The 24,783-nt window shown below is 42.5% G+C and overlaps 1 protein-coding gene across 9 annotated transcripts in view; it reads right to left on the bottom strand.

The window, feature by feature from the left end:
• The window catches only part of LOC140575472 (ryanodine receptor 1-like), a 93,513-nt gene that overhangs the window by 32,977 nt on the left and 35,753 nt on the right, over positions 1 to 24,783 (bottom strand). For all 9 annotated transcript variants that reach the window (XM_072695819.1, XM_072695824.1, XM_072695817.1 and 6 more), the window contains 53 exons: positions 23,582 to 23,823; positions 23,084 to 23,276; positions 22,720 to 22,936; positions 22,490 to 22,594; positions 22,225 to 22,328; positions 21,717 to 21,800; positions 21,440 to 21,599; positions 21,144 to 21,291; positions 20,557 to 20,762; positions 20,220 to 20,394; positions 19,646 to 19,854; positions 19,193 to 19,545; positions 18,794 to 18,923; positions 17,942 to 18,102; positions 17,485 to 17,647; positions 16,843 to 16,929; positions 16,494 to 16,720; positions 15,854 to 16,298; positions 15,064 to 15,618; positions 13,909 to 14,109; positions 13,076 to 13,187; positions 12,789 to 12,932; positions 12,329 to 12,602; positions 11,467 to 11,584; positions 11,190 to 11,322; positions 10,931 to 11,025; positions 10,681 to 10,816; positions 9,264 to 9,447; positions 9,046 to 9,157; positions 8,847 to 8,967; positions 8,574 to 8,743; positions 8,152 to 8,372; positions 7,333 to 7,423; positions 7,096 to 7,236; positions 6,835 to 6,995; positions 6,643 to 6,721; positions 6,451 to 6,540; positions 6,128 to 6,280; positions 5,965 to 6,042; positions 5,794 to 5,869; positions 5,103 to 5,226; positions 4,516 to 4,631; positions 4,326 to 4,393; positions 4,103 to 4,224; positions 3,633 to 3,682; positions 2,619 to 2,679; positions 2,311 to 2,437; positions 2,102 to 2,210; positions 1,815 to 1,896; positions 1,533 to 1,663; positions 1,101 to 1,421; positions 720 to 960; positions 83 to 170 (listed from right to left, as the gene is read on the bottom strand). In XM_072695819.1, coding sequence (XP_072551920.1) covers positions 83 to 170; positions 720 to 960; positions 1,101 to 1,421; positions 1,533 to 1,663; positions 1,815 to 1,896; positions 2,102 to 2,210; positions 2,311 to 2,437; positions 2,619 to 2,679; positions 3,633 to 3,682; positions 4,103 to 4,224; positions 4,326 to 4,393; positions 4,516 to 4,631; positions 5,103 to 5,226; positions 5,794 to 5,869; positions 5,965 to 6,042; positions 6,128 to 6,280; positions 6,451 to 6,540; positions 6,643 to 6,721; positions 6,835 to 6,995; positions 7,096 to 7,236; positions 7,333 to 7,423; positions 8,152 to 8,372; positions 8,574 to 8,743; positions 8,847 to 8,967; positions 9,046 to 9,157; positions 9,264 to 9,447; positions 10,681 to 10,816; positions 10,931 to 11,025; positions 11,190 to 11,322; positions 11,467 to 11,584; positions 12,329 to 12,602; positions 12,789 to 12,932; positions 13,076 to 13,187; positions 13,909 to 14,109; positions 15,064 to 15,618; positions 15,854 to 16,298; positions 16,494 to 16,720; positions 16,843 to 16,929; positions 17,485 to 17,647; positions 17,942 to 18,102; positions 18,794 to 18,923; positions 19,193 to 19,545; positions 19,646 to 19,854; positions 20,220 to 20,394; positions 20,557 to 20,762; positions 21,144 to 21,291; positions 21,440 to 21,599; positions 21,717 to 21,800; positions 22,225 to 22,328; positions 22,490 to 22,594; positions 22,720 to 22,936; positions 23,084 to 23,276; positions 23,582 to 23,823 — 8,494 coding nt within the window. The remainder of the gene's footprint in view (positions 1 to 82; positions 171 to 719; positions 961 to 1,100; positions 1,422 to 1,532; positions 1,664 to 1,814; positions 1,897 to 2,101; positions 2,211 to 2,310; positions 2,438 to 2,618; positions 2,680 to 3,632; positions 3,683 to 4,102; positions 4,225 to 4,325; positions 4,394 to 4,515; positions 4,632 to 5,102; positions 5,227 to 5,793; positions 5,870 to 5,964; positions 6,043 to 6,127; positions 6,281 to 6,450; positions 6,541 to 6,642; positions 6,722 to 6,834; positions 6,996 to 7,095; positions 7,237 to 7,332; positions 7,424 to 8,151; positions 8,373 to 8,573; positions 8,744 to 8,846; positions 8,968 to 9,045; positions 9,158 to 9,263; positions 9,448 to 10,680; positions 10,817 to 10,930; positions 11,026 to 11,189; positions 11,323 to 11,466; positions 11,585 to 12,328; positions 12,603 to 12,788; positions 12,933 to 13,075; positions 13,188 to 13,908; positions 14,110 to 15,063; positions 15,619 to 15,853; positions 16,299 to 16,493; positions 16,721 to 16,842; positions 16,930 to 17,484; positions 17,648 to 17,941; positions 18,103 to 18,793; positions 18,924 to 19,192; positions 19,546 to 19,645; positions 19,855 to 20,219; positions 20,395 to 20,556; positions 20,763 to 21,143; positions 21,292 to 21,439; positions 21,600 to 21,716; positions 21,801 to 22,224; positions 22,329 to 22,489; positions 22,595 to 22,719; positions 22,937 to 23,083; positions 23,277 to 23,581; positions 23,824 to 24,783) is intronic.

Below are 24,783 nucleotides of genomic sequence, written 5' to 3' on the forward strand. Positions count from 1 at the left end.
ATAAAAAAAGGACTGACTTGTAATGAGATGATTTCAGGGTTTACTCAATGGGTCATGAGAATGGGGATGCGTGTATACTCACATGAGACTTGGACCAGAAAATGAAAACCTCTCCCACCATCCTGAAGAGGTCTTCAGCATCAGGATCTGGGCAAGTCAGCCACCTCGCCCTTCAAAAACAAAGACATATTTGAGTGGAAACTGTGGATGGGATAAAAGCACTTAAACACATTACAGTACATGCTATAAGTACCAACTTCCTGCCCTTCTGAATGTTTTAACAGTGTAGAAATGACTAGGCCCTGAGGCGATGTTCAGACTGCAGGCAAATGGGATTTGCTTCTCAAATCAGATCTGGTGAGATGACTGTTTGCAATGTTATGTTGCAATGTCGCAAGTCACGTGATTGGATTTGCATGTCCAAACATCATCAACCCATCTGCATGCTTTCATACATAGAAGCAGGAGAGCTGGAGGTTGCTCTAGATTTGATGTGGTTGTTGTCTTTCTAGTTGCGAGTTGCGCCAAAGAAGCCTTGAAATCTGATTTGAGCGTCCAGAGCATCCAGACTGAGATGCATCTGTAAAAACTCAGACTGTAACTCAGATCTGATTAGCAAAAATCAGATTTCAGGTGCAGATAAAAAAAAAAATCAATCTGGATACAATCTAGAAAGTCTGAACATAGCCTAATTCTCAAGCACCATGTGGCTCAGGCACCTGTTGTTGTCCACGTAGCGAATGAGCAGTGGATAGAGGGCATAGAGGTCCCTGCAGAGCACAGCAAATTCATCCCGAATAGTTCCTCCCTCACTGTCCACCTCAGTCTTCCCCTCCATGCGTAGCTGGTCCTCCTCAGCCACCACTTTCCCTGAGCGCTTCTTTAGCTTCTCCATGGTGGGGATGAAGTGAGACTTCAGCATTTCTGGCTTGGCCCTGCTTACAATAGGCTGGGTGAACACTGAGGGAAACAGACGGGAGAAGAATTATGACAGTTACTTTGAAGCTTGTGCAAAATCCAAGATCTACTTGGTAACCCAGTAATACAACACAAACAACAGGACCTCGAAACAGTCTTTGCCTCTAATGAATCCTACTAACCGGCCAATCTCTTCATCCAGGAGGCCTCGTCAATGCCCAGGTTATTGACTACTATCTTCATGATGCTGCCTAACAGCTGGTTGAGGTGTTCAGAGGTGACATCTGTGCAAAGCTGTCCTTCCTGTTCGGGGAAGTTCTCCACTCCCCTCTCCCACCAGCGGGGGAGGTAGTTACACAGCATGGGCAAGGTGATTTCAATCACATGGGGCATTTCAGTATAGCGAGCTCCTGACTCTGCCAGGTCTCCAATTTCCTTCATCAGCACATCCAGCTCAGGGATGTCCAGGCACAATTCCTGCACCTCATTGGGCAGACCCAAGACTGCAGAGCACAAATGAGTAAAACACTGAATAGACAGATATTCAATAGTCATATGAGAATCATGATCTATGCACAAGAACAAAGAGGAACAAAGAGGAACTTGGCACTCACTAGCTCTTTCCCTGGGTGTTTTGGTGGTATAGACGGAATATGCATTGAACTCATTAAGGTTGGGTTCCAAAAAGGCCACAGGCATGGCAGCAGCCAAATGAGCCAAACACTCCCCAAGAGCAGGTCTCATCCTAGAAATGACATAATCATTATGAAACATAATATAATGTCTCAGGATTTGCACTTGCACTATTTGTCCATGGGAAAGTGGGGTCTCATTCATGTGAGATTCTATAATGTATACATACAGTGTGTGCTGTTTTCACTTACGCTTTTACTTACTTTTCAGCATGAGGAGTCTTAACAGTGCCCACAGAGTAGATACTGCACATGAGGCGATAGCAAGATATCTGCAAATCATCCACTGATAGAAAGAGAACATATTAGTGTGAAATAAAGAACTTCAGTAAGTCTGAGTCTGAGTCAGAAACTACTGTTACTGGATCATATGACAAACATGGTTCTTCATGACACAAACTATAGCTCTTCTATGACTTTGCTCAAACAACCATTTGAAGAACTGTGTGAACTTAAAAAATGTGTGAACTTATGACAGATGAGCAACTTACAGATGACATCATCACCAAACTGGTGCTGGGCAATGTGGTCGAAAAGTGAAGTCAGCACTGGCAGCAGAGCAACGGTAGTGTAGTTAATGTTCTGAGACACACCCTTAACCTTTGGGGACAGAAGACAGAAGGGAAGAATTACAGCAACGCTGACATGACAGTGTGACAGTAAGTAGGACAGAACAGCACCCTGACAGCTGACATCTAACCTGACTTTTGGTGGACACTTTGCCCAGTTTGAGGTTCTCAACCATCTTCTCGATGTCATCAGCAGCGCTCTCAAAGAAGGAGCGCAGACCAGCCTTTACGATTTCCGGGCCGGACTTCATCACAGTCCTGTACAGAGTAATGGAGTAAGACCAGAAGTTTGCTGTCGTAGCCGAGCGGATACACTGCTCGTTTTGTGCTCAAACAACCTGCTTCAACTCAGGAAAGTTGAAGGATGAGTAGAACCAGGTGTGCAGTTTACTGTATGTGGTCTGGGACTGAAAATCTACTGAGCTGGATATGAACTTACCTGGCGTCCAGTGAACGGGAGAGGATATGGAGGCAATTTACTACCGCAGAAGCGTCCGTTCCTGTGGACAGCACACACCATGAGAGAAAAGTCAGGTGCTCGTGGTCAGGTTACTACTTGCATGATGTTAAGCTTGTCAATCAATGCAGTCAGAGATCAGTGGGGAACACTAGAGAGTACCCTGTGTCCTGCATAGGCAGCCTAAGGGCATTTTTACTTTTAAAAGTCTGGATCTTGGTCAGAACCAAGGTTTTTCTTCTTCTATTGTTTAATGGGTGACGATAGCCTGCTCCAACATCCAGTACTTGGTCCGAAAGTCCAAACCACCATAAAATGCGTTGCAACACACACCGCAACATTCTGGTGTTTGGTCTGGAACCATGGTCTGAGGCACCTTTTACACCTGCTATTTGGATTTGGACCACAGTGGAAAGTCAGAAGGTCCGGCCCAAGCGTTGCAGGAGTGAAAACAACCTCAATATAACCTTATTACAAATTCTTACAAACTAGTACCACAATAACTTTGGCTTAAAGTAGTCACTCTACCATGAACACAGTCACAATGGTTGCAATGATAAAGCACATGCTGAAAACGGAGCACTGCAGCACTGCTGGTTGTTTATTGTTCAGAATGTAGTTTTCCCGCATAAGCACTTCAAAAGCATTTCAAATAATGTAATCTCTTTCTATTAGAGTCAGCATAAAGCTGAGAGAGTGAGTTACAAACATTTAAGCCGAGCACAGCAAATTCCAACAGAGCCACTCAGAGAAAAATGCCAAGCATTAGCATGTCAGACAGAAAAAAACGAGAAATAGAGAGCAAGCGTTTGTGAGAGAGTGAGAGAGAAAGAGAAATGAATTACTGAATGTTACAGAAACAGACAGAGCATTAAAGAAGTAAAAGCAATCTGAAGGCTTGTCTGAATGCAGAAGGGGTTTGTGAATGCCAAGAAAGAGCAGAGCTGAGGGGAACAGGAACGGGGAAAAGCATCAGCCCCTTATGCAGGTTCTTACCAAAGAGGGAAACTCTGTGCCTCACTAGAGCAGCCAACTTACAGAAGATACTGAGGCAGGAAGAAAGAGAGAGAAAGAAGGGCAGGGAAAAGGACATAAGGGAGGGAAGGAGGGAGGGATGGAAGGAAAAACAGAGGGTGAAGTTCAGACAAGAAGCGGAAAATTGATGTAGTCCAGAATGAGGGTAAAACAATGGGGACACAGAAAGGGGAAACTTAGGAGAGATGGAACACAAAGTACAGCACCACAGGTAGAAGGAAATTTAAAGTACAGAAGGACCACTGTATGTAACGCTGCAAAACAAATCTCCTGAATAGCTACAAACTTTACATGGAATGCTACCAAAACAAACCATATTCTGTAATGTAACTTCAACCTAGGACTCAACATAGCCCTATCGATCCCTTACATTCATTTCATGGTTGTATGAGACCCAATGTACAGCATCTGAGAGTAATAGCATTAGTTACCTGGCGATCATCTCCTTTTCCTTATTGGAGGCATGGCCACCACTGCCTAGCACTTTTGCAGGAGTGGAAAGAAAGTATAGGCAGTGGTTCTTAAAGTACTGGTTTACCAGAGGCAACAGAATCTAGGGGAGAAAAGTGTGAAGAAATGACAGATATGTGTTGCATTGATGCTTAGGACATGATGATTTTTCATACTATCAGATGAAGGGTGTAATTGTCTCACCTTGGCGAAAAATTTGATCTCTTGTTCATGAGGAGACTTTTCAACTCTACCACTGCTCACAACAGCCTCTGCGGTCAAATGCATACACATCAGTTATGTCACACTAGGTGTCTTTTATTAATAATTTTAAAGAGTAAGATTTCAAGTTGAACAATTGTCTGAGAATTGCATAAAAAGCTTATCTCCACACCCAGATGAGCAATGAACTCCTGAGCAATTTCCATCCACTTCAGCAGCTTCTGTAGGAATCCATAAGCAAAACGCTTCTCAATGGATGAGATCTCCTGCTCCATGTCCTTCAGACCCCTGCACAAAGAACACAATGGAGTAAGGAAGAAAGTGAGGGATGAGAAAAGGATGAATAGGAAACTGTGTTTATCTTAGCATAGTTGAATATTGAGTCTGGGACATAGAAGTGATAAACTGTGAACCTCAACAACTGTTGTCTCTTCCTTCGAAAGCAAAACCCATGTAAGTAAAACAGAGCTGTACAACAGGCCAATTCAAAATCCCCAAATTTGCTATGTAACAGTCTTTATTTTTTTATATTTTTACCCCAAAAAATTATTTACACTTAGCCCACTACTGAATGCGTTTGAGGCTAAAAGCAATGGCTACACCATACGAATATGAATGCAAGGTTAAAAAGGCTGAAAGTTAACGCTAGGCTGCTAGATGACTGGCTGGACCCAGAGAGGACCCAGAGAGGACAGCAACAATATCAAATCACAATCAAAATAAATTCCCATTAATAACAAACTGCATATGGTTTTATACCTGGTAACAGCATATCCTTCAAACTGGAGGAATTTAAGCAGGTCTTGGGCTTTTTCCCTGTCTCTGGCTTTCTCTTTTGCTGTCAGAGTGTCATAAGGAACAAGCAGGGGATGTGTACCGCCACCTATAACAACACACAGCATTCAGTGTGAGCAGTGCATACAATTTATTTATTTTTTTGAAAACACTTTTTACATCTGTAAACAGAACAACCTGTTCACATTCCTGTTCACATGACTACTTCTCACACTCATTTCATGATGATGATATAATTTGAAATATTATGGGCTATGGGCTACTGAAAAATCTATAATTTATTAACATTGTGCACACTAATTGCTTAAAAGGTATAAACTGCTGTCCAATAAATTGCTTTATTGGGCAGAAGTAATCCACAGTTCTACTTTTTTATATTTATTTAAAAACATGTTATTTATACTTCAGTTACAGATTCTGCATGTGTAATCCCACATAGCAAATGTTATAAAAATAATACATTTGAATAGAATGAATGTAGTTCTTGAAAACTAATACTATTACTATTAGACAATATTTAATAGTTTTTTGTAGGATAAAGTTGTAACATACAAAACTGCTGAAAATGGAATCATTTAATACTGAATTATTATATTCATATTGTAAGTAATGTCATTTTTTGTCATTTGTTCTTTTATTAGGATCTGAAGTTCACCTTTGGCTTGAAGCTCCATCTTCTTCTTCCTGCCCCAGGTGTTGTGGTAATTCTCAGCCAGTTGCTCTGCCATAGACTAGAAAAAATTGTAGCCAGGAAAAGAGTAATGTTAAAGTCTATCAAAAAACTGCCTAAGTAAACCCTCATCATCAAATCTTCATAGTAGTGTACCTGCAGTTCTCTGGACAGGGCCATGGTAGTTAAGTCCACTGGTTGGGGAGAGTACCCCTGGCTAGGATCATATGTGGCCTTTGAAGAAAAAGAAAGCAAATTTTTAAGCTATATGTTCCATCCATTTCACTCCATGGGTCTATCCTATTCATCCCTATTTTACCTGAGCAGTTTGGGAGATCTTCCTTGTGGTGGCAGCAGCAGCAGCAGCCTTTTCTGCTTTTTCACCTTCATCACGGGCTTTCTCTAAAGTCCACTCCCATGCCAGCATGGCCTTAACGGATTCTTTTATGGGCCAGCGATAGATCTCTTTATCCTGGAAGACAGAATATGGCAGCCTGCTTAGTATTTGCATATAAACCAAAGCATCAAAGTCACTGGACTCTGTTTAACTGGAGTTAAACATACAGTTCATGCTGTCTGTAATGGACAGTCACTACAGTCTCACACAACTGGTGTGATCTGAGGGAAAGCACATGTTCAAACCTTCTCAGAGAATGTCTTGTACGGCCGAAGCATAGGATGGGTCTTGGCATTCTCATCCAGTGCTTCTCCATATGTCCAGTTGTTCTGGATCTGAAAGGAAACAAAGAAAATCCTTTGGGTGAAATCCCACTAAACTTTGCCCAGCAATTTCAAGTGATACATTTATGAGAGAAGTGTGGCTTTTTCACTGACTTTCTCAAAAGCCCACTTGTCGTGAGTATGCTCTGCAAATTTGTTGATGAAGGCGTCCAGTTTCTCTGGGATGATGGTGCTGTGAAGAACCAAGCAGGTTGTTAAGGAATCATACTAGTTTTCATCTTGTAAAGCTTAGTTTGTCTCCCAGCAAACCCCTCACGCCATGTTCACACAGAGCAGCTGACTCACTTGGTGGTCTCCACAGGTCTGGGATCAAAGTTGCCTTCAGCATCAACAGTGGCTTTCTTCTCTGTGGCAGAGTAGCTTGCATCTACATAGTCTGGAGGAATGGCACCAGCAATGGCACAGATGCATGGCATGGCAATTTTGAACAACTCTGCATCGAATTTCTGCCAACAGAAGAACATAGTAAGAACATGTCTGATAGTGTGAACGGGTTTGCATGTGTGTGCTTCCTTCTCTAACACATTTACTGTTTTTGTACCTCACCTTGTGTGCCAAAGACTCAAAAATTCCCCAGAAAAGTTTGCGTGACAGATGCAGCTCCTCCTCTGATGTGATGCCGAAATTAGCCCAGCCGTTGGGTAAGCAGTAGTACTTCCAGCAACGCTCATAGTGATTTGTCAGCAGCTGAAAGAAACAGTCACCTCAGCTATAACTGACAACATGAAACTGTTTTGTGTTGGCGTTCTATCAGAAAATAAAATGAGAAAAAAGTTTGCATACTTTCAGGGGCATCTTGGCATACTCATTAAGGATTGGCACATCAAACACTAGTCTCCTCAGAAGATGCTGCAGCATTGATGGATGTAGATACCTAAAAAATAACAACCCAATGTTTTTTTTTTATAACTTTTTACTAACCAACAAATTTACCCACATTTTGTGTAGTCACAAGTGTTCCTAACTCACATTTGCATCTCAATTTTGTCAATAATACATTTTGAGTTGAGGCAACTCATAAACAGCTGAAATATGCTGTCTATCTCTGTGTTCCTTTACTATTTATCCCCATCGATAATCTCAGGTTCCTGACAATGAAGAACTGTGGTGTTGACAGGATTTAAACTTATGATCTCTTGTCTCTTGACAGGCTGGCAGTTGGACAGTTGCTCCACCTTAGAGCTGTGAAGCCATGGTAAATTTACTCAGAAATGTGTTTTTATGCAGTGTGATTTGACAGCTCTAGAGTGGTACAACAGTCTAACTGCTGCTCATCCAGTGTAAGAAGATCAGAAGTTCAAATCCCAGCAAAGGCTCAGCACTCCATAGTCAAAAGTCCCCCAGTCGGAGGACGTAATGTGATAGGGGGAGTCCTATGGGAATAAACAGTAAACAGTCAAATCTGATTAAATTCTTTTTCATTTTCATAACATTTTTAAGGCTTTACTCAACATGTACTGTTGCCCAGACTGACATGCAAAACTAAAAAAATGTGAGTTAGGAGAACTTTAGACTAAACTAAACACTCTGTAATCAATTTACTTAATCATCTTTTGTGAAAAAAGAAAGAAAGAAGAAAGAAGAAAGAAAAAGAAGACTGACTTGACAAGGGACATGAGACAGTCTTCGATGACATCCCTCTGGGCCTTGGTGAGGGCGCGGCCACGGGACAGCCTGTAGATGGTATGCAGCATGGAGTCAATCATGATGGCCCGGTGGTCTGTGCCAGCAAACAGCGGGGCACACTTTGTGAGCAGAGGCAGTACAGCAGAGCACAGATAACGGTTTAGAGCCAGCGCCATCTCTGTGGTACTGAACGCCACCTAGAATCCAAATACAACAACATGTATACATTTTCAGACCAATCATTTGCAGCCCATGACATCACAACATTCAGGCAAATTCGGACGTCTTAGATCAAGGGTGAATATTGTGTGGCACAGCATTTGCATGTATGTGAAAGCCAGCCTGCTTTCTTTGTTATTGGAGAGAAATATCCAGAGCAAACTGAAATAACATCTCACCGTGTCCAGAGAAGCTGCAGCCCTCATATCTGGGAGGAAGCCCACCTCCAACACATGTAGCAAGAAGTCCTGGTTATCAATGCCATACACTCTGTCCAGGAACAACACCATGGAGGCTTTATGGTCTGGCACGAAACTGGCAGACATCTTGGGTTCAACAAGCTGACTCTCTGACCATCGAAAAGGAGGAAACAGGAGAGAAGAATGAGATAAAGTCGAACAAAGGTGAAGACATCTATGTAAGATATTAAAAAAAAATCACTCTTATTATACCTTTGCCAAAGGTTGGAATCTGCACAGGCAGGCTGATGACTCCCACCAGGTCTTCAATGGGCACCAAAGACCTCAGGATAGCCCTGATTCTTAGAGCTTCACCTTTACCAGCCTGGATCAACTGTGAACAGAAGTGTGGCTTATGGTTAAATTTAATTCATTTAAGGAACCAAGCATTTGTCCACTATGTCAAACTTACATGCATCTCAGGAGCGCAACGGCCCAGCAAGTCAATCAGAGCCGAGTAGAATGACATGATAGCATTTCCGAGATGCACCCTATTCTCCTCATGCTGCTCCTCCCCTCCAAACCTATTAATTAAGAACAATACACACATCACTTGAGGTCTAAGCAAGGAACAAATCACAATGCTTTCTTTTGTTTTGGCATTAGCTACTCTTATCAGTCCAGTCGTACATGAAACGTCTGTCTTTCTTAGGCGTAGGCCCATCCCTGGCCGGATCCTCCGAGATCTTAATGGCATCCTCCATGGCAGCCAGTAGACCTGCCCCACCCTCTCCTCTCAGGGCAGGGCCAAAGCACTCAGGCCGACGAATCAGTAGACGTACCACAACGTTAGCGTTCTCCTCTACGCTCTCACCTGCAGGAGGAGGTCCAGTTGCTGTTACTCACTACATATCATAAGTTTAGTTATTTGTTAAATGCACAAATTACACGAATCTCCAATCTAATCTGTACCAGAATTAGCTAATAAGCTAATTTTCATACAGTTTAGTATAACAAATACTAAAAACACAGTATGAATATAAATATAATACATATAAATATAAGCTTCCCGGACAAAAAATATAATAGTGACCTTGAATGTTCAAGGTGTTAGTAATTTCAGGCTCCTGCAGATAGCACTGCACGAGGATGAATGGGCTATAAATTCCTGTGGGGTTTGTGACGAGATTCATAGATTCAGAAGAGGTGGTACAGTGCAGTGAATGTTTCGTTGGATGTATGTAATGGGTCGCAAAGCAGATTAGCAATACAGTCTAATTGCTTTTGGGTGTGCCACGGGCCATAGTGTGAAGGAAGAAGTTAAATTTGCAGATGTATCAAAGCATATGGTCATACAGGTCTAAACTCTATTGGAAATTCTTGACGAAAAACAAACCTGAAGGACATGGACCGCCGCCGTGTTTCACGGCTTATGAGTGAAAATCGTTTCGCTTGGAAAAACACTCCGCAGGGAACTGCATACCATGAACATATGGAGCAGAGTGGCACACAAGAGGCCTTTGCTCACTTCTGCTCAACAATGACAAGATGTTCCTGTAGACTGGGCTTCAGCTACTTCATTCACACTATGGCCTTTGGCACGCCCAAATGCAAATACTCCTTTTTGCCCCAAATTAACATCTTCCATGCGACCCATTTTCCACACATCAAACAACACATTCACTACCACCTCTTCTCAATCTATGAATCCCATTACACAAGCCACAGGTATTTATAGCCCAATCATCCTCGTGCAACGACATCTGCAAGATCCTAAAGGTACTATGAGCTTGAAAAACACTTGGTGACTAATTTTTCGGGGTGCTTACAATATAAATAAAACCCCACAATTTCAATATATGATCCACTTACACCCTGAAATTGATTTACCCTAATCAAACCTAATGCATACAGGGCCCTCATCAATTATCGGCTATACACACAAATTTTCAAATTAATATGCAGTGCATTACATTGTTTCATAAGAAAAACAGAAGATCAAGCCTGTATAGGAATTTTACACTGCCCCCTATCTTCAAACAGGAGGCTGTAATATTATGGACAATCTGAAAGACCTGGTAATTTACCCTAAACCCACTCCACTCACCATTAACGAATACAGCAAAGCGGAGGAAGTCCAGATATCGCTCTCCACCACTGGGATTCCAGCCAATGTCAGGATAGCCCTTAGAAAGCAGCATTGGACACATTTGCAGGCCGCAGCCAGCAAGATATGTTACCACCTGTTGGATGAGATAACGAGAACATGATCTATTTAATTTGACATCCACAGATTTGGGTAAATGTGCAAAAAAGAAAAACATAGTGGGATGGACAAATTTCACAAGATGCTTTACCATTTCAAGGTCTTGCTCCTGTAGAGCTAAAGCCAGCTCATTATTGTCAATGCAGGAGGCTGCAGCTACGTCCAGGGGAGTAGACCCACGCATTCCTAACCAAACAGTAATATTTCCTATTAGTCACACTGAGTCACCAGCCAGAATGGCCACATCATCACATTAATACATGCAGTATTTACAGCTATTATAGGTGTAATATTTGTTCATCATGTGTAAAGCAGGTCCTCTCATCAGCATGATTTGTGAGGAGTCTCACCCAGGCCAATGCCGCTGTTCTGCAGCAGGTAGGATAAGTGGTCGAACATGGAGCGCTGGTTCTGCCGACTGATACGGCAGAAGTAACACAGGAAGCGACAGCAGTTTGTCACCATTTGGGGGAAACGAATCTCCTTCAGAGAGAGCAGTGAGTTAATAAAATTAAAATGCTAAAGATTTGACAGTACAAAGCGATATTTAAGAACAGTGCTTCATCAAAGTGACTGTAATACATTTCAGAAACTGATATTTGATATCTGGCAGAAGTAGAGAAATACCTTTGAGTCTCCTCCTCCTCCCAGCACGTTGACCATGACCTCCATAACCGTTTCATGCATGCCTAGTGCCCTCATGAGGTTGGGGTGCTGGTAGAAGACCTTATTATTCATGATGTTCCTACAACACAAAATATTGTCATTTTATTCATTATGGCACATTTGGTACATACTTACACTGTAAAAAATGGATATATTTGAATAAGTATAATCCTCAGAAGTAGTCCAAACACATTATAAGAACAAACGTATTGGGCCACTTGCTCATTCATTGTTTCTTATGAAATAAAGGCCATTTAAAAAGAGATTTTTGTTGGAGTAACTTTCTCTACTGTCCAGGGAAGGCTTTTTATGAACAATCACCACCCTACCGTATCCCCAAATCTCTAACTAATCCCAAAAGTATTGAATGGAGCACCATCATTCCAGAGAATACAGTTTCACTGCTAGGCTTTATATCCTTCTAGCCCACACCTGGCATTAGACACTGTGCTCAAAAGGTTCACGTTTATCTGCTCCAGGGAGTCCTATTCTATTGTCAGTACTTCTCTACAGAACAAGACGGTATTTGTGCATTTGCACATTTGTGTCAGCAATGGGTGCAACTTAAAGTAGCTGAATGCATTCATTAGAAGGGGTGCCCACAAACACTTGGATATATATCGACTATTTCTCATTTTGAGATTGTTAACTGCCAGATTTAATGGTGTGTTGCAACAGGGAAATCAGCACAAGCCCTCGTTCTTTACATTTGATGTAGTGCTTACTCATACCCTAATAGGCCATGATTACTAAAGAGAATACAGTATTATATAATGTCCTCAATCTTCTAATCAGACATTTCTGACTAGCACGCAGAACTAACCCGATGCTTTGGATCATGAGCCTTTCCTCTTCTGGCCCCATCTGGACAATTAGCAGTGAGCGAATCTGGCCCAGGCACTCAAGCAGGTCCATGGTGTCCTGCACGGACACAGCGTTTATGGCATAGGCCTTGGGCAGGGCCCGGATCAGCTCGCCCAGAGAGTCATACTGCCGGTGCAGCAAGCTGAACATCATGCGCACCAGCTCTGGGTTCTGGATGAAAGACTCTTGGGCCCAGTGAATCATTGTGTGGGAGATCAGCTCCTGTAAAGTACCTGGGTAAGAAGAAGAATCCAGAAGTTATTCAATTACATGTTTAAAAGCAGATACATCTAGATATGACTGATATAACCCTTTCGCAAGGAAATTCTGAAAAGCTGAACATTCAAATTCCATGGGTGGGACCATACTTGTGAAAGGGTTCAACTTTATTTTATGTTCCTAAAACCTGCGTTACTCACTGGGTTTGGTCTCTTCCTCTGGCTCTGGCTCCTCTTCCTCTTGCTTCTTGCGAAGATTCTTGACTTTGTCCACCAGCTTAAGCAGTCTTCCTCTCAGTGAAGTATCTACCTCTTCCTCCTCCTCTTCCTCTTCCACATGCACACCTGAAATTACAGAAATCAAATAATCAACATCTTTCAGAGGGTGATGCTTGAATATGTAAAGACTTGTGTAAAGACACATATGTAAAGACATCTGCTGCAGTAGTTAAAGGGCAGTTTTGGTCTGCAATGTGTTTGAAACTGACCGCAGTGATTCAGGATGTCATTGTGGAACTGCTGGAGAAATTCCCGCACCTCTTCAGGCACTGGACAGTCTTCATCATCTGGACTGTGCTTAAAGTTAGTCAGCAGAAGAACCTGGACAAAACGCAAAGTTCCTTAAACACTTAAAAGTTGCTTTTTACTATATGTGTGTGTATTTGTATGTGTGTGTGTGTGTGTGTGTGTGTGTGTGTGTATGTGTGTGTGCATTCCTAATTGTCTGCCGCTTCATTTTGGTTAGCGTTTTTGTTTTGTACTGCTGTCTGTTCTTTATGATTACTTCTATGTTTCCATGTTGGTCATGGGTACTCTTTTCTCTCATGGCCCCCCACTGAGTGTTTTTACATTGCAGTCAGGAGGATTGCAATGCCGGCTGCCAGGGAGACTTTAAATCACAGCTCGTCTTTTAGGTCTTCTAGGTCAGCCACTGAAATGACTTTACACCATGGCTTGGTGAATTGCTTGGCCAGCCGCCAGACAGACTCTACACTGCAGGTCCGATTTTTCTTCATTTTTTTTTCCTGGAGTGAGTCTACATAGTGGCTGTGAGTACTGTTGGCCCAACCACCTGAGGTGTGACTCAGAGCCTCTCCATGCCTGAGTGACTCCACATCACAAATTGAAGGCTGTTGGGGTTATAGCGTGTCTTTACATCGTGGCTGTCAGGCCTTATGGGCTGAGAAGAATCTTAGTTCATCATGTCCAGCTAAGTACTTCATACCAAAGTTCAGTGCTTATAGTGCTTTTCTTTTAAAAGAAGGGAAGGTGTTCTTAAACGTTTGAGGTAACATGAGAACAATGCGAGTGTGTGCTTCACCTGCTCTTGTGGAGGAGAACGGAACTCTCGGGTCCTGCGGGCCGTCTCAGCGGCCGTCATGGTGAAGGCTCTCATGAGCTCATTGTACCGTTCACGCTGGTTTGTCTGGATGTTCTTCACGAACGTATCAGAGAAGGCAACAATAGCCTCCACCCGGTGCCTGAGCTCACAGTCACAGAAATACTGCAGCAAGGTACACATCTGAGAAAGAGAGGGAGGGACAGAGATGGGGACGGACAATAAGATGATAAGATGTTGGATAAAAGTTAATGATATATGTAAAAGAGATGGCATTTCTGTAACAACATTACCATCTTTGTTTACTTTGCTACACAGTTTGGTGTTTAATTCTGGCCAATCATGGCAAAATCTTTAGTAATGTTTCTTATGATATCAACTGAACCTTAAACTCTGCACTTTCAACAGGGTTAAAAGGATTTTGAGCAAGGAACAAAAATATGTTAAAAAAGTCAGTTCCATATAAAGTCAGTATATAAAATTCGACCCTTCCTTTCTAGAGAGGCCACCCAGGTGCTTGTTCAGTCTATTGTCAATTCAAGAGCTGATTAACGCAACTTTCTTCTGGACGGTCTCCTTTTGTGCGCCATCAGACCCCTGCAGTTAATACAAAATGCTACGGCACGGGTCGTCTTCAACGTTTCAAAGTTCAGCCATGTCACTGCGTTCTCTTCACTGGCTTCCTGTAGCTGCCTGCATCAGATTCAAAACCCTGAACAAAGCAGCCCCTCTGTGCTTGACGACAATGGTCAAAAGTCGATCAGTACCAAGATCCCTTCAAGCTTCAAGTAGGGCTTGACCTGATCAGTTATCCTTTAAGATCCACAGAGGACAAGCATCTAGACTTCCACCAAAGTGGTCGCATGAAATTCCCCTGGGTGTCCAAACAGCAGACGCGCTCGCTGTCTTCAAATGCTTACTGAAGACCCTCCTCTTCCGAGAGAACTTAGTGTAGTGCCGAGTATTGTGGTCTCCACACTGACTTTTGTGTTTAGTAGTGTGCTCAGAAGTATCTTCTGAGAAACTAGCTAAGGGTATTTTGCAGAGTGAACAGTGAAGCACTTTTGTAACTTTTCCTAAATGCTGTAAATGATAGTAATGAATTTGTAATAAACAAAACATATAAAAGTATCTAACCTGCAGTTTGACTGACTCCGGCAGCTTCATCTGCAGCAGCCCCTCTTCTGGAGCTTCCTCCACCTCCTCCTGCCCCTCACCTTCTCCTTCCTCCGCCTCCTTCTCCTCTTCTGCTTTCTCTCCATCCACCTTTTCTCCTCCCTGCTCCTCTTCCGCTTTCTCCGCCTCTATTCCTTCTTCTCCTTCCTCCTTCTTAAGGGCCTTAAGCTCCTCGTCTTCCTCTTCCTCTCCCACGCCTTCATCCACCAACTCTTCCTCACCCTCGGCTGCCTCTTCCTCCTCCTTCGCTTCCTCTCCTCCCTCCTTGGTAGCAGCCTCTTCTTCTTCTTCTCCTCCCTGTTCCTCTTTGGCATCACCGAACACATTGGGATCGATCATCTTCAGGATGTGCTTGGCGTCCTCGTCGTTAAAGATGCCCATGATGAGGAGAGTGCTGATGAGTTTGAGGATGGGGACAAAGTGAAACTCAACGCTGCCCCCTACTGGGTCACGCATGGCCTGACTACCATCCATGACAGCCTCAGTCAACATGCTTAGGGATTTGGTCTTCAGCTCCTACAGAGAAAGAGCAGACATTAGGAAGGGCAAATAGTTGATACTTACAGTTACAGTAAAATATTTTTTCACTATATATAAAAAATATGTCTGCTATTACTATGATTATTTAATTATACAGATGACAATATGCTAATTACTAAATATATGCTTCCTTTACTTCCTTTCCTTTAGCCTACTACAATAGCCCCATCATCTTCATTGAAAAGCACCCTATTACTGCCATGTACCATACCTGGAGAGGGAAAATAGGGCTAAGAGTGTAGAGGTCTGGGTCAGTGCCCACAAAATTGATGGGAGAAAAGTGGAGCTTGGGCCTCAGGCAAGTGGTGAGGCCTACACCAGGCAGGTCATGGGCCTTCTCAGCATCAGGGTACAGAGTGATGCTGAGTGTGTCCTCCGTCATTGGCACGATGAACTCGCGGTTGGTTCCAAGGCGGTTGCGCTTGGCAGACTCCAGGTGGATGCTGATGAGTAGGTCGTAGTAGCCACTGCGTAGGGGGCCGGGCAGGTAAGTGTTCTCAATAGCATAGAAAAGCTGTGATTCGTCGACATGGCTGCAGATAGCGTGAGCGACACGGTTATTACCCAGTGCACACACTGCGCAGTACAGCATCAGTGTGTGGTAGTGGAACTTCAGCCAGTCATGACGCTCTGAGAGCTCTTGGATGTCGATACACCTGATGCACAAAAATGATAAATATCAATGAACAGAATCCTGTAAATCACTGTAAAAAAACATACATTAAGGATGACTCTAAGTATACGATTTCCAATACAGTTCCATGGCATTAGGCAATATCTAAATAATGATATTAACTCTATCATCTATTTTATCATCACTTCAAGCATATGTGTCCCTTGTTGTTGCTCACCTGTTTTCCTCTGGAACATGCAGGGCCATCATGGTGAGCGGCTCGGTGCATTCTACCATCCATCCATGCCTCTCACTAACTTTGCCCACCTCAGGCTTTAAGAAATGATTGGGCATGCGGCTCCAGATAACCGGAGTCAGCATCTCCGCGTCCAGACGGGGTGGACACTGGGGAACGGGGTTTTTCCGCTCACTACGGAACATGGCTGCTGAGAGAGGCATGATGTTCTGATAGGGAGTGAGAGGTAAAGATCAAGAGATGAGGAAACAGAGAGATATAGATGAGCACTACTTCAACTGAGTGGATGCTACAGAACTAAAACAAAGGCGGGGTAAGGGAGAGGACTGACCTTCAGCTTGCCAAGCTCAAACTGAAGCATGTTCTGACTGAAGGGTTGAACAAAGACGGCAGGGAACAGCTTGGTGTTGGGCTCCACCTGAAAAGAAAAGCACCCATCGTAGTGTGTCAAAAGATAAGACCACTATAAATGATGTGGAGCAGCAGGAATAAACACAGCATATATAGCATACACAGTACTGTGCACAGCGTTTAGGCAGTCGTGATGATTATTTTCGTCTGCAGTATGCCAGTATGTCACTAGTCGACATGTAGATTAGAAGAACATAGTTAAATTAGCACAGATTTGGATGCTCTGCCTACTGTATGTATTTGTTCAGTTCCACCAACAGTTTATCTGATTTACTTATAAATAAAAGACTTAAACTAGGTAGTGTACTGTAACTGTAAAAACTGGGCTTCCACAAGAATAGATGTGGAAATTATTATGTTGACACTCTTACATCAAATCACAATAAATCAATTTTAGTATTGAGTTTAATAATAGTGTTTTTATGAATTAGAAATGCTTACAGCTGAGATATATAGCTCATTATTGTCCCAGAAAGCCTAGGTCCTTTACACAGGAGTTATATTTAGGGTATAATTAGGTATTATTAGGTACAACATCTCTGCTCTGATAACTCAGTCTCACCTGATAAAAGGTGTTGATTTCCTTCCCATTGGCTGTGAAAGTCATGAGGCCTGTTGCCAAGTCAACCAGACAGCCAACTATCAAGTCCTCCTGGCTAAAACGTTGCTGGGAACCACTGATCAGGTCCCCTCCCCACACCATGTAGCAGTTGCTCCTCTTTATGCTGTGTGGAAAAGTGGATCATCAGGGTTTACATATTCATAAGCAGCAAACAGGCTGGGTGCATATTTTAATACAGGAATGGCAGTAGTATTTGTTGAGTCACCAGTTAGGATGTTTACATGACATTCAAATCCACACATTTACAGTGTCTATACAATGTGTGCTCATTCAGTACAAATGAATCATTTAAAATGAAATTGTTTACATTCATATCATCATGTCTAAATGCCGGAGAGTGATAAATTCACAGCTAAAGGTCATGTTGAGGTGTAATGCTTTTGATGCAGCTCATCACCTGTCGTGAATATTGCCCCTGTCATCTCCCACTGTCACTGTCACGGTGCGCACTTTGAAGAGATCAAAGTTGAGATCATACTGGTGGTAGTCAGGAGTGACCCAGCCCACCCAAACCCCGCCGGGTTCCTGACCAGCGAAGATCCGCACTGAGTAATAATACTGAGCACAGAGAAAGACAGTCAGAGATCAGTTTATATAACAACTTCAACAGTAGACATTGTTATCAGGTTGAACGTAGGTTGTGACGTCAGGTGACCAAAATTCAGTGTCTGGACAACATCTAATGCCAACATCAATTTGATGTAGAATAGAATGTAGAGTTTGATGTAGTAGGACGACAGCTACTTTTGATAATTTGTTGGTTTTAAGCTGTGATCCAACATCTTCCAAGTGTCTTAATCCAACATCAGAATATTGATATTTATTCATGTGGTATGACGAACCAAACCCAATGTCTGGTAAGCATCTTAATTTTAACGTCTACTCGATGTGACATTCTAACATCATTAGACATAGATTTTTTGTTGGTTTACAATTGTGGTGTCAGGTAGTCATAATCCAAAACCCTTTCAACATTCCAAACATCTTACGCCAACGTCATAGTGACGCAGAATCTCATATTATGACGCAGAATGTCATAATCATAATCTTAACTTAAATTCTAACATCATTAGCTGTTTTTGTTTTATTTTGTTGGTTTAAAATTTCAACATCTATTTAATATAAAGAAAATATAAAGACTGCATGTTTTTGACGTCAAACTAACAGCAGATGCCTGCTTGGTAAACAAATGCTACCTATAGACATTAGGTAGTGTAACTAAGTATATCTCTGTCTGAGAGGGGCTCACTGTAGTGGTGCTAAGGATGATCTCTGGGTCGTCGCGGTCATCTGGCACAACATCCTCCACCAAACGGGGCATAACAGGAGGAGGAGGAGGGGGAGCAATCATTGCTGCTTTCTTAGCCTTAAACAGAAAACTGAGGGATGCAAAAGCAGTGAATGAGGGGCGAACCCAGCAATATACTTTATATAACTACAGTAAATGAATATCACTGGTCAAAAAGATTTACACTGAAAGTTATCTGGTTGAGACAATATAATGCTAATTGTTACGGCTTGGTACGCTGGCCTACTGGTTACGAGTACAGAACTAGAACAACAAAAATGACAACATCTGTCCTTATATTGACTGCATAGTAAAGACTTCAGAGTGCATGTTCATTCTGTGACGCTCCTCTGTTCTCACCCTCTTTTCTTCCCCTTCTCAGATGCCGTGTCTTTGTCATTCTCCTTGATGCTAGGGATTTCTCTGGGTACTGATGGCTCCTTCTCCTTTTCCTCTTGCTCCTTCCGGCTGGCCGACTTCTTCAGCACCTCAAAGTCGGAGTCGGGATCCACCTCCAGCACCTCGTCTTCCGGGATGGTGAGGGCGCGGGTGAGTGGGGTGGTGCCTGCAGGCACTTTGAATGTCTCATAAAACTCAATGGGCATGCTCAGTCTAAAAAACAGCATGTCTGTGTTGGCATTCTGAGAGCCAAATGTCTTGTGGGTGACCTTCAGACAGGGGGCACTGTCTACTGTACCATCCACACGAGACACCTGAATGAGGAGAACAGATAAGAGATATCAAGATAAGCGAGACACTCTCATTATGAGATGTAATGGAGGCATGGAAAACATGCTACTTTGAGGGAAGTACCTCAATGTGATTGTGGTTAGTGGGCACAGGGACAAACTGGGGCAGACTCTTGCTGAACCACATAGTGATGTCCCTCTTCATGTTGATGGCAAAAGGTTCAAAGCCCTCCTGCAGCCCACAGATGGCAAAGTAGCGCAGGCTGCTAACATTTTGGCCTAGGTTAATGCGGCCTACCTGAGACAGGCCCAAAGCACACACAGGGATGAAGCCTGGTGGACAAAGAAAGAAAGGAAAGAGAGGATTAAAAAAAATAAAACTTAAATCCAAACAACCTTTTCATTATTCAAAGGATTGTTCAAATTACTACAACTCAACAAGCCCAAAGACCAGGTGCCCTAGAGTACATACCACAAACGGTTTTCAGAGTTCCAAAAAAGAACCATGTTTGAAACAGAGAATAAGGTTTAAAAAAATGCTTTACATCAAGAGATGGTTTAAAAGGTTCCTCACACTCACACATCTCTATTATAAATATGGTTCTTTATGGAACCAATACCGGTTCTTCTATGGCATCATTTAACCAGAACCAGTTGTGGCATCTTTCATTTTAAAAGTGAGGGATTCTCTCACTCACCATCTCCAACCTCAATGTCTTTGAAGGCCATTTCTGACCCAGAGTCACTTATCAGCATCTCCCCATTCAGAGTGAACATGATGTTCATCTCCACAAGGTCGATCATGCAGCCTACGACATCCCCAGACTGCCACTGCCGACCAAACGGCTCATTCCCGATGTGCCAGCGCTGAGCCTGGTAGGAGAGTAACCACACACAGCAAAAATAATTTGGCTTATCATCACCAATCACTGCCATGCCTGTCATGTATTTGTCATATACTGACACCGTTTATGCAGCGGAGCTTCTACTGTGTGTACAGTATAATCTGTAGGAAGTACTTCTTCCGATACCCACCCTGTTTCCGTTGAAGACATAAGCCAGCTCGTCAGCTCCTAGTTCGGTTCCTGCACGAACGTTCGGCCGAGCCCAGCCCACCCTCATCTCTCCAGTGGTCACTGCTTCAAACTCAAAGTACCACTTTCCTGAGGTCACAACATACTGCTTCTCAGCTCTGAAGATGCGCACCTTATCCCCACGGGTGTTGTCCAACGCATGACCACCTGTCAGTAAGAAAGGCAGAGTGGTTTGTGGAGTGAGAAACAGAACACAAGCACAGCAGACAAGAGCACCTAAGCTGGAGACCTTTTTACACACTATGTGGGTGCACAGAGCCTAAAGTTTCTCTGTAATTTAGATTTTTTTAAATTTCAAATATAATTTATAAAAAAAAAAAAAATAAAAAAAAAAAAATATATATATATATATGAGTAGGAGGGTAAAGACGGCAAGCAGCATGACCTGGAATTCGAACCAGATATCATTGGATCATAGTGGCATTTCTTAGTCCCCTGGACCACTCAGGGACCTCCACAAGACAATGTTGATAACATAACAGCGTAAATCACCTGTCGTAAAAAAACAACTGAAAGGCAAGCACTCACTGCTCTCCTGGTCTGGGGGCTCAATGTTGTATCCGTAGCCAATAAGGGTGCGCACAGCGTTATTCACACTGTCTCTGTTCGTTTTCTTGGTTCTCTCGTCCAGAAGGTTGTACGGAACCAGACGAGGGTTACGCTTATTCATGATGTCCTGAGGAACAGGGAGGATGAGTTAGTATAAGACTGATAGATTGAGATAGATCTAAATTGAGAACTTCTAGCAAGCTCTAGTATTAGGTGTCTACATCAATCTCAACTGCAGCAGCAGGAGTGTCTGAACCTCTTGAATGCACAGGTACCTGTACAATGCTGTAGGTCCAACCTTGCCTCACTCGGTCTCGTGCCCACACATTGTGGCCATTTTCTGCCAGCTTCTCGACTAGCTGGTTCTGGTTGGGCGTAAGTTTCACATGGCTGAGATCGAGAGGGGCTGGCTTGTACCCGCTGGTCATGACATACCTGAAAAAGAGAGACAGAGAGAATATGTTTTAACAGGCTTAACCATATCACAAAAATTATCCGCTTAAAGTTGAAAGATATATTTAAAGGCCAGTATAATAGTGTTACTATACACACGTTTTGGGCAGTTTGATCTTCTTCAGGTTTTCTTCTGCTTTTTCATCCCCCATACCTACATGGCAGCCCAGAGCCAGGAGTGTCCTGGGGAGGTTCACAAAAAATACATGTCGTACAAATGTATAAACAGATACATCTAAAATCTAATTTGTCTAATAGTTAATAATTAGGAATCAAAGAGGCAAAAACATATATGACCTGAAAATATTGTCGCTGCCCAATGAAAAACATGTATCTCCAAAATAGTGACTTTTCAGGAGACGGCACAAATGCTCTTACTTTTAATTGAAGGTCAATGTAAAATCTAAGTTGTTTATTCCAAGTAATTTTGAGCATTTCTGTTAATCTATTCATCCAGAATTATTTACACAGTGTACAGAGCAGCTACAGGGTTCAAACCATGAACAAAACTAAAAACAGACAAAAATGGAGATTCAAGTTTTTCACTGGACTATAGCGATACAGAGTAAGTAAGTAGTTTTGGAAGCAGGTGGGAATTCTCACTTACTTTAAAGTCTCTCCAGACATCTGGAGGTTGTAGTTTCTTTCTGGTTCTGGCAGGCTCTGGAAGTCCACCAGGCAAGGGTGTAGTTTCTTATTATCATCTCGGAACTGAGAAAGCAAGAGGACAGCGTATTAGATGCGACTGAGACAGAAAGAAAGCATATATGAAAACAGGCAGTAAAGAGAGATAAAATAAACACTTATAGGAAGTGCTTTATGGTTATGTGTGTTTGTGTGTGTCTGTGAGAGACAGCAAGAAGGTGCATTACCACCCCATAGGTCCAGCCCTGCTCGATGCGTGTAACAGACCACAGCTCATGGATGTTCTCAGCCAGCTTCTCCCTGATTCGCTCCAAATGAGGAGGCAACACAATCTACCCAAACACAGTTGCAGCAAGACTATTAGTGCTAAAGGACAGACAGGATTATACATTTATATATATATAAAGAGAAAGAGAGAGATACTGATAGATAGATATAGAAAGGGTGGAGGGAGCACCTGAGCAGTGTCCACAGGACAGGGTGTAAATGAGGTGTGTGTGAGGGACTGTGTGGGGCCCAGTAAGTTTCTGACTCCATCAAAGTCATGCTTGTACTCTTTAATGGGCTCAATGCGCATCCTCTCCTTGGGCAGGAGAGCCTCGTAGCACGGAGCGTAGCCAGGAGGAGGGAGGAACTTAAAGTCGCCATGACGACCACCCAAAAGGAATCGAGCTCTAAGAGATCAAAGACAAAGCAGGTAAGTGAAGACAGGGCACATTAGTAATAAATCAAAAAGTAATGCTTATTAGCAGTTTATTAGCAAAGAGTGAGGTTCAATTTTAAAAAGTTAGTCGGCTAAAGCAAGAGATGCAGGTTCTTACTTGACTCCAGCTGAGAAGCTTATGACAGGGAAGAAGAGGCCGTCCAAGTTGAAGTTCTCAAACATTCCCTGAACAGGATGACCGTTAATGCGGAAAGAGATACTGGGCACGCTCAGATCCAGACAGCAGCTCACAACATCATCTGCTGCCAGGATATGTTGACTGGGTGACGCTACCTGACGAGACACATGACCTAAAGACAACAAATACTTTTATTAGAAATGTATATATTTATTTATACAGTATTTTAGTATTGTTTTATATATATTATATAAATAATTTTATATAAATATTAAATATAGTCTATTAGTATTTATACAGTATTTTATATCAAATATATGTATATACTTGGTGCATATTTTTATATTACAGGACTAATACCTTTATTATTAGTTAAATTTTTCAATGTGCATAAAAACACTGTTCAAATCCACAAATAATATCATCTGTACTTCTTGACAAAGTACCTCTACATCCTATTTACATGATCCCACTCACCTGACCAGAGGTGAAGGCCATCAAAACCATATGAGTAGAGGTCATCTCCAACACCGTTGCCTCCCCAGCCCTCTCCTCCTCCAGGATATGGGCTATAGCCCTCGGTCAGAGCCCAGCCAACTCGCAAATGTGTGGCCTGGAGTGTCACGAATGGCTCTACGTAGTCCACGATCATCTCATAGTACCATTTCTTATACTGTGTTGAGCCTTCACACGTGCCCAGAAAGATATTGGGCCTCACACTGCAGAGAAAATAGATTTATAACACTCTCAGTTAGGTACATATCAGTCTCACAGTCTCACTTTATTGTGTTGGTCCTCTAGTGTTCTAGTAAATGCTGGTCATTGGTCAGTGTTGGTCATTAACCAACACTACTTTAGTATCAGTAGTGTTAGCTCTACTATTGGCGCTGAAACTGTGACCTTATCTGGCTCTGCCATGGTGGTGTGGGTGCAGTAGGTGGTTGCAGACAGACTGTCACACCTGGAGAGATATATAAAGGAGAAAACACCTACGCCTCTCTCTTTTTTCCATTGTTTTTTCACACTCGCACATATGCACCCTGCGAAGAGAGGATTTTTTCCCAACACAGGAGTGAAGGAAAAGTTGAATTTATAGATATTTATTTGAATGTAAGCAGATGTTGTATCTTTAAATTGAAATATGTTATCTTTATACTAATTTTTCTCACTGATTATTAATTCAGTGTAAAAATGCTGAGATAGCAACTGTTAAACAGCATTTCGCACTCCTATTTATAAAAACGCTGACACATGTAACTGAAATAACATTTAGTCCAGTTTAGTCATTATCCATACATACTCTCTGAGAGACACTGAGAGAGCAGGCTACAGATTCTCCACAGGGAGGCACTATTAGCACTAGTTTTTGCTATAGCATAGTTTCTGAAAAAAGAAAAAAAAAAACTTTTAGTATTAAAAATAGATGCATAATACACTATATGTCCAAATGTTTGTGGACACCCATTTTAATGATTGTATTCAGCTACTTTAAGTTGTACCTATTGCTGACACAGATGTGTAAATGCACACACACACATACCACTTGTCTAGTCCATGTAGGGAAGTACCGACAATAGAATAGGACTCTCTGGAGCAGGTTAACGTGAACCTATTGGCACCATGTCTAATGCCAGGTGTGGACTAGAGGGGTATTTGTGAAGCAGTGGAACTGTGTTCTC

The sequence above is a fragment of the Salminus brasiliensis genome, chromosome 13, assembly GCF_030463535.1.
Source record: "Salminus brasiliensis chromosome 13, fSalBra1.hap2, whole genome shotgun sequence".
NCBI lineage: Eukaryota > Metazoa > Chordata > Actinopteri > Characiformes > Bryconidae > Salminus > Salminus brasiliensis.